At 38.1% G+C, this 17605-nt stretch overlaps 1 protein-coding gene across 3 annotated transcripts in view; it reads left to right on the forward strand.

The window, feature by feature from the left end:
- Mrrf (mitochondrial ribosome recycling factor) overlaps window positions 1–17605 on the forward strand; it is a 54334-nt gene that overhangs the window by 6220 nt on the left and 30509 nt on the right. For all 3 annotated transcript variants that reach the window (XR_007210335.1, XR_007210334.1, XM_048341311.1), the window contains exons 3-4: window positions 5354–5509; window positions 9804–9922. Coding sequence is in view for 1 of the 3 variants with exons in the window: in XM_048341311.1 (XP_048197268.1) it covers window positions 5354–5509; window positions 9804–9922 (275 nt within the window). In the remaining 2 variants the exon portion in view is untranslated. The remainder of the gene's footprint in view (window positions 1–5353; window positions 5510–9803; window positions 9923–17605) is intronic.

Genomic DNA, 17605 nt, shown 5'->3' on the forward strand with positions numbered 1-17605 from the left:
CTTTGATACACTTAGAACAGCAGTAATTAATTAATTAGTTGTAAAACTGTTTATTATTATCTTCCATGGTGAACCCAATGAAGGTAGTCTTTTTTTGTTGTTATTTAGCACCCACCAGGGCCTGACTTGTATATATTCCACACTTTTGTTGGATGAATGGATAAGAATTTGCACTAGTGGTAGTCCATGCTCAAGGGTGGTGTTATAGATATGCCACTAATATTTTCCTACTCATAGCCCTTTTCTGGTTTCATGCAGTTAATCAACAAGTTACTGAAAGAAGATGAATGCTTAGAAGACTTACATTCTGTTAAGAGTGATTCTAGTCATAACATTCGATATGTATGTTTTATTACATTTATTTTTTAAAGTTCTCTTATATTTACTGGGTTGGCCCTTATCATTTATTCCTTGCAGAGGTTTTTAATAATTACCTAGTTAATCCAGATCTGACCATTTTGCAAATGAGGAAACTCAAGTACCTTTGTGAAAATTTTGCCCGTGGTCATGTCTAGTTAGTGGAAGAGCTGGAAACCTGAGCCTCTTGATACAGAAGCATTTCAGTCTCCTAGACACCCTCCGTGAACTGCTGCCTCTAGCCAACTTCTTTTCATATTCTATTGGCTGTTCAGGTTTTTAAATTTTAATTTCCTCCTTAAAAAGTTGCTTTGCTTTTTCTTTTAGATTTATCAGTCTCTTTGCATTAGAGATATTAACCCTTTGTTGATTGTGTTACAAGTATCTTTTGTTTTCCCACTGTGTTTATGGTGTTTTTGTTGGTTATAAGTTTTCATGTGGTCATGTTTTTCAGCTCTTTCTTTTGTCGTTTATGCTTTTTATGCCTTTTTAAAAATTATTTTACTTAAGTAGTTGTACAAAGGAGTTACCATTTAACAAAGTAGTTTATGAATACAATGTGTCTTGGTCAGTGGCTTTTTATGTCTTTTTCAGTTAATCTTTCCTGTCCTGAGACTTTATGTCTGAATATAGTGTGAGTTTAAAAACTGTAGTTTTAAGTTTCTTTTCCATATCAGTCATAAGTTGTTTCATACTACATCCAGATTTACAATGACTCCTCTTTTCTTTATGTGTATGGTATTGTCCCTGAGCTCTTGTACTTGTTGATTTACTTTTTCTCTCTGCATTAAATTCCTGACTTCTTGAATCCCTGTCACAAAATCTTGAATTTATTGGGTCAAATCTTTCCCCTCATCAGACATATATTTTTTCATTGTCTTATCAGCCTTTTACTCTTCCATATGAAATTTATAATCATTCTGTCAACTTTTTCCAGAAGAATTTGCAGTTTTTTAGTCAGATATGTTTCTGGAATATCATATCACTTTCGTTACTCTTACATATGGTATATTTAAAATTATTTTGAATTACAGCAAATATCTGTGTGTGTGCGTGTGCATGTGCATGTGCGTGTGCACACATGCTAGGTACATATATTAGGTAGAAGATACCCAAACGGCAAGTGTATGTGGCTCAGTAACTTTTTTTCCGTTTTTCTTTTTTCGGATGGTATTGTTTCAGCTCAGGGCTTCCCACTTGCTGGTTAGGTACTCTACCATTTGAGCTATACCCTCAGCCCTTTTTTGCTTTAGTTATTTTTCACAGTATCTTGCATATTTTGCTTGGGGATAGCCTCAGATAGCAAATTTGCTACCTGTGCCTTCTATATAGCTGGGATTATAGGCCCTGTGGCTTAAGCAAATACCTTTTAGTCTTATTTGCTAAAAGGTACTTAGCAGCCAGGTGCTGGTGGCTCATGCTTGTAATCATCGCTGCCCAGAAAGTTGAGATCTGAGGATCACAGTTTGAAGCCAATTCCAGCAGAACAATTCGTGAAACTGCGTCTCCACTTAACCAGCAGAAAAAGCTGGATTTGAAAGTGTGGCTCAAGTAGTAGAGTGCTAGCTATGAGGGAAGAAGCTTGAGTTCAAGCCCTTGTATTGACACAGAAAGGGAAAAAGAAGAAAAAAGATTTTTTTAGCAAAACAAGTAAACAACACAAACCATTTTAATCAAATGCTGTTATATTTATTGAGATTATCTCCTCCCTACACCTCTCATCTCTCCTTCCTGACATTTTCTGCAGTGCTGGGGATTAAAATTTTGGCCTTGCACATGCTAGTGATCTATCACTCAGCAACATCCCTAGCCCCTCTTTTATTAATATGGTAACTCAAAACCATTTTTGGAATTTTGGTATGCAGCCTGCTTGCTATTGATACTTGTTACATAATCTGTATCTATCTTGCAAGATTTACTGAGCCTATATTTAGGATTTACACGTATTGTATTTGCTGAGTGTTTACATTTTTATCCTTGTATTTTGAATTTTCTCTAGTTCTGTCATTATTTTTTTTTCTTCCTTTCCATTAATAAGTAACTATCTTTGGACTGGGAAGGTGGCTTAGCAGTAGAGTGCTTGCCTAGCATGCATGAAGCCCTGGGTTTGATTCCTCAGCACCACATAAACAGAAAAAGCTGAAAGTGGTGCTGTGGTGCTGTGGCTCAAGTGGCAGAGTGCTAGCTAGCCTTGAGCAAAAAAGAAGCTATGGACAATGCTCAGGCCCTGAGTCCAAGCCCCAGGGACTGGCAAAAAACAAATAAGTAACTATCTTTGCTGATTATTTCTTTGTTTCTTTTAAATTTTTGTATATATTCTCTTTCATTTAAGTTTGATAGTTACCCTTAATTTCCTTTTACCTTTTTATAGAAATAAAAAAGCATTTTAGGAAAGTGCAGCTATCATAAGAATAAGCTTGATGACTTGCACAAACTGTGTAACCAATACCCAAGTCAAAAATCAGAACATATGCCAGGTATGGTGGTATACATCTGTAATCCCTGCACATGGGAGGCAGAGAGGTAGGAGGATCCTGAGTTTAAGGCCACTTGAGTTACATAGTTGAGGCCATCCTGAGCCATATGGTGATACTTGATCTCCAAAAACAATGAAAAATGAAATAAACCAGGAGCCAGGAATGTATCACAGTGGAAGAGTGTTTGCCTGTCATATATGAGGTCCTGGATTGGACACTTGTACTACAGATAATGATGATAATAATGATAGAATATTCCTAGCACACTAAACACCCACTTCTACCCTTTGCATGTAATTGTTATTCTATTAGTGGCAAGGATTAGTTTTTGTCTGTTTTATACTGTTCAGTATATGCTTGCATATGGATTTTTACCATACAGTTTGTATTTTTACTGTTCAGCGTATGTTCTTGTATATGGATCTTTTTTTACCATACAGTTTGTATTTTTGTGTCTGGCTTCTTTGCTCAACATTATATTTATGAGATTGATTTAAATTCTCTGTAGCTGTAGATCATTCTTTCTCATGGTAATTTAGTATTTTAGTCATAATTATCATTAGCCGTTCTAATGTTGATAGGCATATCTTTAAGAAGCCTATTTAAAATTTTATCATGCATGCTTAACTTGATTTAAAAAGTGTTCTTTTAGCTAGGTTTTTTCTGCTCAAGTTTGGTTCTGTACCACTTGAGCCACAACTCTACTTCCAGCTGGTAAATTGTAGATAAGAGTCTCAGGGGCTTTCTGCTCTAGCTGTCTCCAAATTGTGGTCCCTAAACCTTAGCCTCCTGAGGTTATAGGCAGTTCTTTTAGATTCTTTTTCTCCTTGCCTTTTTTCAAGATTTTTATGTCCTTGATTTTCTTAATTTACAAGAAGTTTAGCTATAGATTTGCTTTTATTATCCCATTTCTGATTTGTATTTCTGAACCTAAAATTGACATTTTCAATCGTTTCTAAAGATTCTAACTCTTAGTTTGTTAATTTCAGGAGCAGTAGGGGTTCCAGCATGATAGTACAGTCAGTGTTTTGGTTTTTTTTTTCTTTTCTGATTCTGGGCTTGAACTTAGGGCCTGTGCAAAAATGTTCATGGAACTTTTTTGCTCAAGCTAGCAATTTGCCACTTGAGCCACAGCTCCACTTTCAGCTTTAGGGTGGTTAATTAGAGCTAAGAACCTTAGCTCTAATGGGATTAGAAGATAATTATTTTAATTTTTTTCTCCTTCTCTACCTCCATAAAGAAATGTAAAAGAATTTGTATTCCATACCTGTTATAGCAGGTATGTGAAGAATTACTATGATGAGCTGGGTGCCAGTGCTCATACCTGTAATACTAGGTACTCTGGAAGCTGACATCTGAGGATCATGGTTTGAAGCCAGCCTGGGTGGAAAAGTCCATGAGACTCCTATCTCCAGTAAATTACTCAGAAAAAGCAGAAAGTGGTGCTGTGGCTCAAGTGGTAGGGTGCGAGCCTTGAAGAGGCTCAAGGATAGCACCCAGCCCAAGTTCAAGCCCAAAGATTGTCCAAAAAAATGACAATGGTGATTTCGATATAAATCCAAATTTTTTATGCTGACTTTCTTTTTTTTTTTTTTTTTGGCAGTCCTGGGGCTTGGACTCAGGGCCTGAGCACTGTCCCTGGCTTCTTTTTGCTCAAGGCTAGCACTCTGCCACTTGAGCCACAGCGCCACTTCTGGCCATTTTCTGTATATGTGATGCTGGGGAATTGAACCCAGGGCTTCATGTATACGAGGCAAACACTCTTGCCACTAGGCCCTAACCCCAGCCCCTATGCTGACTTTCTAAAATACAAACTATTGTTATCACTGATAGTGTCTAATGTCTCTAAACTATTGTTGTTTTTGCATGTGTCAGCATTCATTATCGTATATAACCTCATCTTAGTATTAATTTTTAAATGCATTGATGTATTTCCTCTCTCTCCAATTAGATTTTATGGAGATTAGGTCTAATGAGAATTTCATGGGTTTAAAATTAGGCAGATCTGAAACCAAATCCTGACTTTACCATTTCCTGTGACATTAGGCAAGTCACTTTACCTTTCTTATCATTTCATTTTTCTGAAAAATAAAGTATTAATTCCTTTGTGGATTCCCTGTGATTTGTGTAAGACTCTTTAGGCGCTTGAATGACTTAATTTGTATTCTTAGACCAACCTCACAATATAGATTTTAATACTCTTCTTTTGCAGGTAGAGAATGTGATACTCAGAAAGAATAACTTGCCTGAGGTTATAAAACTAGTATGCATTATACCCAGGATTTTAACCTGGAGTGCCCCGTTTCCTCATTGATATCTCAGCATCTGTTTAACACAATACAGGTCACCTACTCAACAATAAGACACTACAGACATTTTTTTGTGGAGTGGAGAGTTTTATAATTTATGCTTTCTAGCACTTGGCATTTTAACCTGCACAGTGTGTAGACTGTCCTTCACCAATTCTTATGGACTGTTTATGCTACTATTCTTCTATTTACTGCATGTTAACTTTCTAGCCAAAGGGAAAGGACAGTCCCAAACCAGAGTAAACATTAACACAGCCTTGGTTGAGGATATAATCAACTTGGAAGAGGTAGATGAAGAAATGAAGTCTGTGATGGAAGCACTCAAGGACAACTTCAATAAGACCCTCAACATAAGGACTTCACCAGGTTAGTGACCAAATCAATGTTTGGGAGAGGGCTGAAGTGAAAAAAGCATGGTTTCAGTCTTAGTTCTACCTTTGGCACTGACTGACTAACTTTCTGCTAACCATGGGTAGTTACTTTTCAGGTCTTTATTTTGTTGTTTCATTCTTCTTTGGGATAAGTGTTAAAATAATGGAGCTTTAGTGCATCAGCACAGTGTCTGTCACATAGTTAACACTACTCAGCAGTAAGCCTAGAGTGAAGTAGGCACTGTGCTTATACACAATGATTAGGCATAGTAACAAACAATAATAGGGATGGTTGTTGTTCTTAAGCATTAGCACAGATGGAGAGGATTGAGGATTGAGTCTTGGGGCCAGTCTAGGCAAAAGGATCATTGAGACCCCCATCTCAAACAATAAAACTGGATGTGGTGGTATATGCCTGTTATCCCAACTATAAGGGGAAGTGTAAATAGGAAAGATGACTGTCCAGGCTGGCCCTATTTCAAAAATAACTAAATAAAAAAAGACCTTGGGGCGAGGTGTGGGGGGGGCGGGGTTGCTGGCTCAAGGAGTAGAGCATTTGCCTTAGCAAGCATGTTGCCTTGAGTTCAACCACACACACACACAAAAAGGAAATAAAAAGAAATTTTATTACTACTGTAAACACATCTATTTAGGTTCACAGCTCTGATACGTTCGGTCTGCCTTTTCCAATTTGTCCTATTTGGCAGTTCTTATCCCTTACAGAGAACTAAATGGCTATAGAGCTGTCCACCTGAGGCCTTTCTGTACCCCTGAGCTTGACCAGGAAGATTTCTTTTTGGTTAATAGCTTCCTGAAAGCAGCTTTTCTAAGTGGGAAATGTCAGAACAGTCCAGAAGAACTGTTTGCAGATGTGATGGAGAAGTGAGTTGTCAGCTAATGGTGCAGGCAAGCAGGCAGGAAAAATCCAATTGCTGTTAAATTGGCCTTTTGCAAATTGTCATCATCCTATAGTTAAGCCTAGGACCCCCTCTGAAGTTATCTGTGGGAGCTTTGGCTGCTCCCACTCAAGTCTTGATTGGGGAACTTTGTAAGGGAAATAGAAAATACTTCATGAAATAGAAAATACTTAATGAACTCATTCTTAAGAGAGCCAAGTAAAAAACACAGAACTTCATTCTAAACGCTATCTGAAATGTTGTGAGTTCAGAGATGAGATTCAGTGTGAAACTAGGAAAGCAGTCCCAGCATTTGTCAACCTTTAGACTGGTGCATTTCTGCCTTTGCTGACAGTAGAGTGTGCCATTCAATCTCTCTCAGCTGTTTACTTTAAACTTGCTTATTATTTTAGGTATGAAACTGATAAAGTGCTCTGTCTCCCCTGTGCTTTCTGGCCTGTTAACATTCTGCAGTCGAAACCAGAGAGCAGTTTGAGAGGAGCTTGGGGAGAAATGTGATACGTAAAATTAGCCAGCAAACTCCACTCTTGTTGAACTTAAAAAGATGATGGGCCTGGAAAGAGGTTGGGAGTGTAATTTGTTAAATGTTAACCTCTGAGAAAATGAGGGGCAGGAATGGGGCTAAGGGAGATTCTCGCTGGGGACAGATTGAGGGAAAAGGATTTGATGCATTATGTCGATATGGATTTAAGGAATGGGAACCAACCACCACAACTGCATACTGAATTGCCTTTGTTGGAAATTCTGTGGCAAGGGATCTTATGGCAAATCAGGAAGGCTAAATTAAGATCCATTTTCAAAAGGTCTGCTCTTGGTATTTCCTCTTTGCTTCTTTTTCTTTAGGTTATGTTTATGTAATGTTCTGTGTAGAACTTGGGGCCATGAAGAAACTGGGTGAAACAGGCTAACCTTAGCTAGATTCTTTCATATCGTATTTCATTACTATCTGAACCAGCAGGCACTTTTCCTCTTACACTTCTGTGTGTCTAAATTTCTATCTCCAAGTGGTTGACAGGTTTTAACAGTTGTCTAAGTTACAGATTCCTTTTGTCCTTTTCTGTTCTCATTTCCTTTCATCTATCTACCCCTTTCATTTTTTCACTATAGCATTATTGAGCACTTTAATCTGTAGTAGTTACTTTAATATGTGCTGTAGATGCAGAGAGAAAAGATGTTTTCCCTATTTCTAAGAGCCTAGAACCATATATGAAAGGTCAGAGAAGTAAGCCATCATATTTATACCACCTGCAAAGCAGAGTGGTGAAGGCTGTGGCTTTGGAGATGGTGAGATCTGTATTTTAATTCAGGCTCTATTATTAGAGCTGTTATGACCTTGGGCAACTTACTCATGTATAATGGTGGAAGTAACAATCATCTCATAGGGTAGTTCTGATTTTGAAAGCAAATGAATTGTTGAAAGTGTTCAGCATGATATATCAGCCTTACGAAGTATTCAGTAAATTTAGGTATCGTGTTGGGGACTCATGCTAGGGGTCTGAGAAAGTCAAACAGATTTCTAAGATTAGATACTACTAACAGCTGAATATTAAAAAACAAGTGAGAATTATCTGAGCAGATAAATATACTGAGGCAAGGCAGGACAGTGTATTAGAGAAATTACAAATACATTAGAAATTACAAGTACATTAGGTAAGAGAGGATAGTGTATTAGAGAAATTACAAGTACATTAGAAAAATGTCAAGTAGTAACAGTAAACACTATTGGGACACCATCATAAATGTTTTCTCATATACTCTTTGAATCCTCTTAAGAACTGTATACATACAATGTTTCTGTTCAGCTTAGAGATGAGGAAACAAAGGCCCATGAGGTTGGAGGGATCTACCCAAGTCTCACAATCTGGAAGTAGCAGAGTTGGCATTTGAATTCAGGTTTTTTGGTCTTTAGAATCGTAGGAACTTTTTGTCATTGGACCTCCTGGATTTTTCCAGTAATGTCATCAATCTTTTATCTTGTGATAACATTGAATTTGATTTAATTCTTCAAGTCAGATCTTTGGATCATAGTATGGTACAGCATGATTCTACTATTACAAGATAACTCCAGTTTGTATAAAAGATCCCACAAACTCCTTCTCTTTGAATGAGCCATCATGTGGGGTTCCTACTGTGGATGGTGAGGCTTTTCTGCTAGTTTCAGTTGCATAGGAAATCAGGGAGTTTGAGTAATGTCCCCTCTGTAGCTTTTGTGATTACCTTCTTCAGCTTCTGAAAGTTTTGTCCAAGGGTTTCCAGAATTCAGATGTGGAAAAAGATCAGATCCAGGATAATAGCAAAGCGCTAATAGATGTTTTGTTTTGTTTTAGACAGCGTCTGGCTATATAGCCCAGAACTCTTGATTTTCCTACCTTAGTCTCCCAAGTGCTGTGATTTCCATTGGGTCTTGCCCCTGCCCCTCCCTTCCTCTCTTTCTCCCTTTCTTTTTTTGTTGATGGGCTTGCTTCTGAAGAGCATCTCAACACCAAAATCAAAAGTGGCATAGGGAATTGCTTGTCTGTGTGCTAGAATCATGTGGTGAATTTAAAAAAAAATTACAAGTTCCCTTGAAAATCACAGGTTTCCAAAGCATTTCCAGAATCAGGATTGCTGAGATGGGGTCCAGGAATCAAACTTTAAAAGCTCTTGCATGATTCTGATGCAAGGGAAATTTGCATTCTACTCATGTTAAGGAAAAAACCTTGATTGAAATCAGAATTAAGCATACCTGCGTTGAGACTTAGCTCTTGATTTTCCCTTAGTTAGCTCTATGATCTTGGCCCGTTATCCTTCTGAAGTCTCCTTTTCTCATCTGTAAAGTGGTGGTTGCAATGCAGTGAACAGGGAGTGGTTAGAACTAAAAAGGATAAGATAACTTTCAGTGCTTATTTTTTTATTCTGGTTATGTACCTGTTCATTTTTATATTTATTTATAGTCTTTTAGCTTCAGACCTTAATTCTGTAAGGTAGGTGTTTTTTTTTTTTTTCTTAACTAAGCTAGACCAAAACACAGAGAAAATAAGTAACTTGACTAATGTTTTCTAACTAGTAAATGACAAAGTTACTGGAAGGGTGATCTATTCTTTTCAATCTCAGCTCTTAAAGTCCTGTGTCAAAGAAAACCTTTTGAATTCAAGTAAATGAGAATGGTTGCTTTGTCTAGTTGCTAGCAAAGAATCCCAACCTACTTCTGTCAATGAGTCAAGATCGCTATCACATGACACTTCTACCAAAGCCCCTTAAACAGTTCTGTCACATTAATATGGGAATCCCTGAATATTTGTTGAATCCAAATGAGGTAGGAACTTAGATATGGCTCTTAAGGTCCTTTGGAATTCTGAAACCTGACTTTTTTTATTTTTTATTTTTTTTTAGGATCCCTTGATAATATTACTGTGGTAACTGCTGATGGGAAACTTGCTTTAAACCAGATTGGCCAGATCTCCATGAAGTCACCACAGTTGATTTTGGTGAATATGGCCAGCTTTCCAGAGGTTAGTTTGTTTTGCTGAAAGGGTCCCTCTCCACAGTCTCTTCTGGAGTGAAGGGATGGGTCATGTCAGGAGGAAGTGTCCTCTTCAGCTTAGGATGAAAGAAGAGTAGAGATTTACTCATCAATGGAACTTAAGCATGAACAAAACTCTCTCTTGTTTCCAAATTGCTTATCTGATAAGGGCTGTATGTGAGTACCTTGAGTACTTACATGGTCTCATCTAAGAAAAACAGTAATGGAGCTTCAGTAATTGAATCTGGATGATATATGCTGGGACTTTAGAAAGCTGTATAGCCTGTGCCCTGTCTGAAAGGACGGCCTCTGCCAAGCCCCTGCATATGATCATTGCCAGGGACAGATGTAGACCAGATACTATTCATTTTTATTTTTTGAAGATTCACATTTTTGTGTATCTTTGTTTGCAAAGTATTGATGACAAATTCACTTCTCCTTTTATTATTTATTTTTTCCTTCCATGCATTTTTTTTATCATTATTATAAAGGTGATAAGAGGTTACATAAGTCAGATAAAGGGTACATTTCTTTTTGGACAGTGTTACCCCTTCCTTCACTCTCCCAAATTTTCCTCTCCCATCCCCACCCACACATTGTATAGTTCATTTTCAAGGTAGTGTCTAGTGAGTACTTTGTCCCACCATTTCAGTGCCCCCTCCATACCCTCCCAAAGACAGATAAATAAGACAGAAGGAAAAGAAAACAAAAGCAGAAGAAACAAAGAAATGTTATTTTATATGATTAAATACACATAAAAATTGAATCTTTGTGTTCCTCTCCTAAGAATATCCTCCTTTGGTCTCACTGGGTGTGGTACACACAATGAAATTCTACTCATCCATCAGAAAGAATGATATTGTGCCATTCATAAAGAGATAGAAAGACTTTGAGAAAATTATCTTAACTGAAGTAAGCCAGACTCAGAGAAACACAGATTGTGTGTTTTCCCTCATTTGTAGAAACTAGAATGTGCCTGCCTATAAATTACAAGTAATCACTTACCTTTTTAAAAACCTTGAGACAAAGTCAGGTGCTGGTGGTTTATGCCTGCAATCCTGGTTTCTCAGGAGTCTGAGGTCTAGATCATCACAATTTGAAGCCAGCCTGGGCAGAAAAGTCTGCAAGAGTCTATCTCCAAAATAAACAGCAAAAAGGAGGACTGGCAAAAGTGGTAGAGTACTAGCTAAACAAGGATGCAGAATGTATAAGACTCATAAATTCAAGCTCTAGTTTTGCCAAAAAATGGAAAAAAATCCCTTGAGACAAATAAAACATTTCAATAGGACATATGTAGCCTGAATGCCATCAGTTTGTGATTTCTCTATTAGTGTTTGAAGGAGACGCTCCAGGAATTTCACATTCTTTTTCAAACTAGACTGTTTCCCGACTGACCATTGCAGAGTATTGAACAGAGCACAGTGCTTCCAAGATTGGAAGATGGATCACATTAAATCAGTTATAACCTTTATTTTAGGGTGTGTGGTGTTAAGTCTAGTTGAGGAGGGCAATTGAGTCCTTCCTTATTTTTTCTTTTTAGGTCCAAAACTAGGACTCAAACTCAGTACCTGATGCTTTTACTTAGTGGCTAGTGCTCTACCAACTGAGCCACTCCTCTAGCCCCAGATCCTTCCTTATTGGCCCACTAGGAATTGGCCTAGCTTGGGTGTCCTAGAGGGTCTGAAATTTGGTCCCATTCCTATCTTCACTTGGTTGTTAGACCTTGGGTGAGTTGTTTAACTCTCTGGTACTGTATTTTCTCATATGCTAATATAAAGTAAGATATCTTATCCTGATAGTCTCTTTCTATCTTAAAGGCTTAGATCAAAGTTGAACATGTACAGGATTTGACAAACTGAGTGTCTGTAAAGGTGGGAAGTGCTTGCTGAGAAGAAACTTTCAAGCCAGAGGCTTCTTGTAGCATATGATCTAGGCACACTTACTAACTTGCTATTGGTTATTACTGCCTAACTCCATTCTTCCTACTGCAGCTACAGTTAACTTGTAAAAGGAAAGATTGAATTACATCATTTCTTTAAGTCTATGTTTTAAGTTTATAGTGGTTTAATGGTGTTTTCAAGTAATCTTCAAGAAATTAAAAGTACAAGATTGAGAAATTGGAAGTACTGTGGACCTGGGATTTACAAGATCTGGCCTGTCTTTCATTCCTTCCAGTCTTGTTGCTGTATCCACAATAGCCTTTTAGTTCTTTAAACTCACCAATCCCATTGCATACTTTGTAAATTCACTAATTCCATTGTATCCTCTGGGGCCTTTTCCTATACTGCTTCTACAGTTGGAACATGTTTGGCTGGTTAATTGCTGCTCTTATTTTGAATCACTACATCAATGTCTCTTTCTCAGGGAGGCCTTTCCTAATCTACCTAGTCTGACTCTCCCCCCACTATACTAATCCTTTTTTCTCTTTCACTAGATTGTAAGCTTAGACTGTACTACAGTTACAGCTTTGTGGGTTGGTTTTTTGTTTTTGTTTTTGGTTATGGAGATTGAACTCTGAACTTTATGCTTGCTAGGTAGGTGCTTTACCACTTCAACTATACTTTTAACCTGATTCATGAATTAATTGATTATTATGCTTTTTGTTGGCTGTGGGGCTTAAACTCAGGGCCTGGATGCTATCTCTGAGCCTTTTTGTGCTCAGGGCTAGTACTCTATTACTTGAGCTACAGCACTACTTCCAGCCTTTTCTGAGTAGTTTATTAGAGATAAGAGTCTCACGGACTTTTTCTTGCATGGGTTGGCTTTGAATTACAAGCCTCAGATCTCAGCCCCTTGAGTAGCTAGGATTATAGGCATGAGCCACTAGTGCCTGGCATGAATTTATCACATCTAGTTTTGACAAAGTATGATACAAGGCAAATCAGTAAATAGAAAAAAGTGAAAGAAATTTAAACAATTAAATTTCCACCGGATGCTGGTAATCCTAGCTTCCTAGAAAGAAGTGGTTTGGAGGATCGTAGTTCAAAGCCAGCCCAAGCAGGAATGTTCATAGGACTTGATCTCCTGTGAACTAGAAAAGTGCCATTTTAGAGAAAAGACTCAAGTGGTAGAGTACCAGCCATGAACATCATGCTGAGTGAGAGCATGAGGCCCTAAGTACAAGCCCTGGTGCCAGCAAAATAAATAAATACATTTAAATTCCTGTCCACACATTATGCAGCTGAGTTGACTCCAGTTCTCAGTCAGTCCTCCATTATTATCAGTTGTGTTAAAATCATTGTGCTCTCCTGTTTCCCTGCCATTAAAATAGGTCTACCCCAAAACAAATGGCGCCCCAAAAGTAATGTAAAAGTTAATGATAATCCTCTCAAGCTTAACATATTGTGCTTAATTTAAGAGATAAAGTGAACATTTTAGATTCATCTTTAGTGGCAATTAGTTGGCATTATGGGGAAATAAATCAAGCATCAGCAGTATTCAAGATGAAAAGTATGAAATAAGATCTAGTCTTTGGTGAGTAGTATTTTTGTATACAACAATAATTTTGTGTGTGTGTGTGTGTTCGCACGTGTGCGCACGTGCACTGGTCCTGGGGCTTGAACCCTGGTCCTGGGTACTGTTTCTGAGCTTTTAAAATGTTCAAGGCTAGCGCTCTACCACTTGAACCACAGCTCCACTTGTGGCTTTTGGCTGGTTCACTGAGGACTTTCTTGCCTAATCTGTCTTCAAACCGTGATTCTCAGATCCCAGCTTCCTGAGTAGCTAGGATTTCAGGTGTGAGCTGCTGACACCTAGTACAACAGTAATATAGCCTACTGCAATTTCAAGGTAAAGATTCCCAGACCTACTGTATGTACAGGTAAATTTGAGTAATCTTAAACTCTGCATCCTGAACATTTGTTGTTTTTCCTCGTTGTTGGTCTCCTTAGAACCATATACCTTTGGATACTCAAAGTCTACTGTTAGTGTACCTAACTTTTTCATTGTGTCTAGCATCCAACACAATGAATGAAACTACAAAGGCTGATACATAGATGTTCCATAGATTTTCCTTAATGGATGAATTTTTGCCATTAGGTTGTTGGAAGGGAGCACTCATTCATGGGGTTGCTGAGGAACAGAGAAATGGATGAAAGGGGAGCCAGCAGCTCTTTCCCTTACTGGTCCCTCTGAACCCGCTATGGCCTTTCTGTCTTGTTCATCTAATCCCATAGGCACTGTAGGCCAATTTAGGGAATAGCCTCCTAATTACACAGCTTGAAGACCTCATCAGGCAGATTGCGTTTCAGAGCCAGCCACTTCTGTTATTAAATATCAAATGGTATTCACAAAAGAAGTACCTGATTGGCCACCAGAGCATCTTCTGAGGCAGGAGGAGGTATTAACAGCATAATTTTTTTCTTAGGAAGTTGGAATATATCTTCAAAACATCTTTGTCATTTTTCCAAGTTGCAATTTTCTGGGTTTTGAAAAACGCTTAACAAGCATTGCAGCAGAGAGGTTCATATTTATAGGGACAGAGTGAGAAAGTGTGAGTTACATTGTCTTTTAAATTTCTTTATCTCATCTGGTATATATATTAAATAAATAGCCCTAACTAAACATTTCCTTCCTCCAGCTTACAAACTGTCCATGGAGTTCTCAGGTTCATAACTTCAAAATGCTGAGCTAATCCTCTCTGTGTTTATATAATCCCTTTTTGTTTCGCTTATGGTTGGCTTTCTTTCCAAATGGGAGTCTGTGTCATGCTGCAGTGACATGATGCAGATTTACATGCAAAATCTTTTTTGCATGCATTGAGGACAAAAAACTGTGTTACATTTGTTTAACATATGTCCTGATTGATAAATGATACACAGAATTGCTGCCTTCCATAAACTTGTCTAAAGCTAGAATTAATGATGGGAAAAGAAGGGAATGTAGCTACAGTATTATTTGAACAAAACAAAGCAAATGCAAGAGAAAATTCTGCAGGCCCCGTTCTTGTGGAGAGGAGAGAGCTACTAATGTGTGTTGTGTCGTCAGTCACTTTCTCATATGTTGTTTCTTATGCAACAGTACAGTTAGAATTATTGTTCCATTTTATAGATGAGGAAACATGCTCAGAGAATTAAAATTGTCTCCCCTAGGTTCATACTGTTGCACAGTTAAGATTTGAGTGCAGTTCTCTCTTTGAGAAGAAAGCCTGTGTTCCTTTTACCACTCATTCATAATTCAACACGTATTTTGGGGAATTTGTTGATGATTAGGACAGATTAGGTCTGTTTTCATAGACTTTGCATTCTTGGGATTAATTTGAATACAGAGGACAGGGAAGGCCTGTAATTGATATGGTAATTTACAGAATTGAGCTTGACTCCAAATTCTTAAGCTCTTGATCACCTGTCCACAAGTTTGTCATCTTTTGTCCTTTAGCACAGATAAACTTAAGAATGGCAGTGTCATGTCACACCTTGCTAATTAATCATAGCACTCTTTCCTGCCTGACCGCAGATGGAATCAGTGATCTTTCTTAGTACAGTACTTGAGCATCCATAACCAATGGTTCAGGGCTGCCGTATGAGAGCAGTCAGTTTGCCTGCCAGTACTGGGAGCATCCTCCTTCAGTGGGGGGGTACAGGCTAAGATAAGGGATAGAAATTCTATGTGAATGTGTGGCCCATGAGTAGTTCAGGTTCATGTTGAGGAAATGACTGATTTCCCACAAGGGTTTGCATCATACCATGTCAACCTAGCATCTATAGACCTAGAATATATTAGGTCAACTACTTCTTTTAGTAAATTTCTTTAGCAAAAAAATGAAGCCTCAATTTTTCTCTCTATGAAAAGACATGGAAAAGTTAAAAGTATAAAAATTGGGTTTTGAGATCATTAATGCATATTCTTTCAGTACGTTTTTACTAAGCATTTACCTTGTACCTGTCACTTTGCCTTGTACTAAGAAGTTGTGAATATTGAAATACAGTTTCTGCCCAGCTTAGTGTCACTCGTGGAGTGCTCCTGTGCCTCCAAGGGAAGGTCACATGACACGACGTGGGCCTGTGAAAGGTGGTGGTGATTGTGGTACATTACAGCAGTGTCTGTGCTGGGAGAGACTGAAGAAGAGGACTGGGAGATTTGAGATCAGGCTCCTCTTCGCAGTGGAAGCCTCTTTGTCATTAACTTTGTAAGTTAGTGCTTAATTTTATTAAGAATGATAGGTATTCTCGTGCAGAGGAAATTAGTTTCGTTTCTTTATCCTGCTGACTTTTATTTACTTTGGCCATATCTTTATACACCAGACCTAGTTCCATTTTTTTTTTTTTGCTAATAGAAAATCAGCTTGTCATAATTTCTGAATACATTGAGCTTAGACAAAGTAACACCATTAAACTAAATCTCTATTCAGACCCCTCTTAACTCTTGTCAGGAACTAGAAGATAGAAACCTTGCTCCATCTTAAACATTTATTATTTTCAGCACTTACCACACTTGGGTTCTATACACACTTAGATTCTACACATCTGTATGTGAACATTTTGTTTTGTAATTTTGACCTTATAGTAATACTTCATATGAGTGTAAGATTAAGGTCACTTAACAATGAAATGTGAAGCTTCTTGGGTACCTCCCCCAAAATAATAACGTGGCTGGAAAAGTAAAGGTACAACCCATGCAAAGTCAAATGGAGGAACTTAATGCCAAGATTGGCCTGTGAATCCAAGTGATGTGAATTGAATTAGCTCTGGTCAAACCTAAGATTCTCTTTCGGATTGCATTCCAGGTATAGCTACAGTGTTGTTCTTGGATGAGGTGAGACCAGTGTACTGGTGTGCCAACTGGCACATTAGTGAGCAGCCTGTCAGAGAAGCCCTTTGAGAATGCTAGAGGACAGCAGTGTGTCACCTAGGTGATGACAGCAGCTCAGCTTTATTTGGGGGTTTTTGTGCACTCCTTGTTTGTTTGTCTGTCTAGAACTGGAGCTTGAACTCAGTGCCTCTTGCTTTCACACAGCTTTCCCACTCTCAGCTGGCACTCTGCCACTTGAACTACTCCACTTCTGGCTTTTTGCTGGCTTTTTGGAGGTAAGAGTCTTGAAGAATTCGTCTTCCCAGGCTGGCTTCAAACTGACTTCTCAGATCATCTCGGCCTCCTGAGTAGCTACAATCATAAGCATGGGCCACTGGTGCCTGGGCCTATTTTAAATAAATATTTTTAATTTGTTTCTATAATGACTAGGTGAATTGCTCGTGTTATCTCATGACCTCTCTGAGGTTTAGGTACCACATCATCTCAGATCATGAATTAGTAGTTCAGAGAGGTCGCACTTACTGCTCTAAGTCAAATGGTTCTCTAAGCTGGAATTTGAAATATGAGTTTTCTGACTCTAAAGCCCATGCTTTTACCATGATTCCATTTTACCTTTCTTGTATCACTTACCAGTAAGATTTATTATTCATTTGAAAATGTGAGTGAGTTTGGTGGAGGTATAGATGTGAATGAGTTAAACTTATGTATTCATTCTAAATCTACACTGGTATATTTTGTAAATGTCAACTAGAGTTTTTAATGTATGAAATCTTTCATCTGTCTTTACACCAATCTTTGCACAGACCAGCCCTCCTCCCTTGAGAATTTCTTGTGGTTTTGATCTGTGTTGCCTCAAACCATTGAAATCTTTTCAAAGAAACAGAGCTGTTTTCTTTTTATTTTTCCTTCTCTTTCTTTTTTT

Source organism: Perognathus longimembris, chromosome 1 (genome assembly GCF_023159225.1).
Source record: "Perognathus longimembris pacificus isolate PPM17 chromosome 1, ASM2315922v1, whole genome shotgun sequence".
NCBI classification, from domain to species: domain Eukaryota; kingdom Metazoa; phylum Chordata; class Mammalia; order Rodentia; family Heteromyidae; genus Perognathus; species Perognathus longimembris.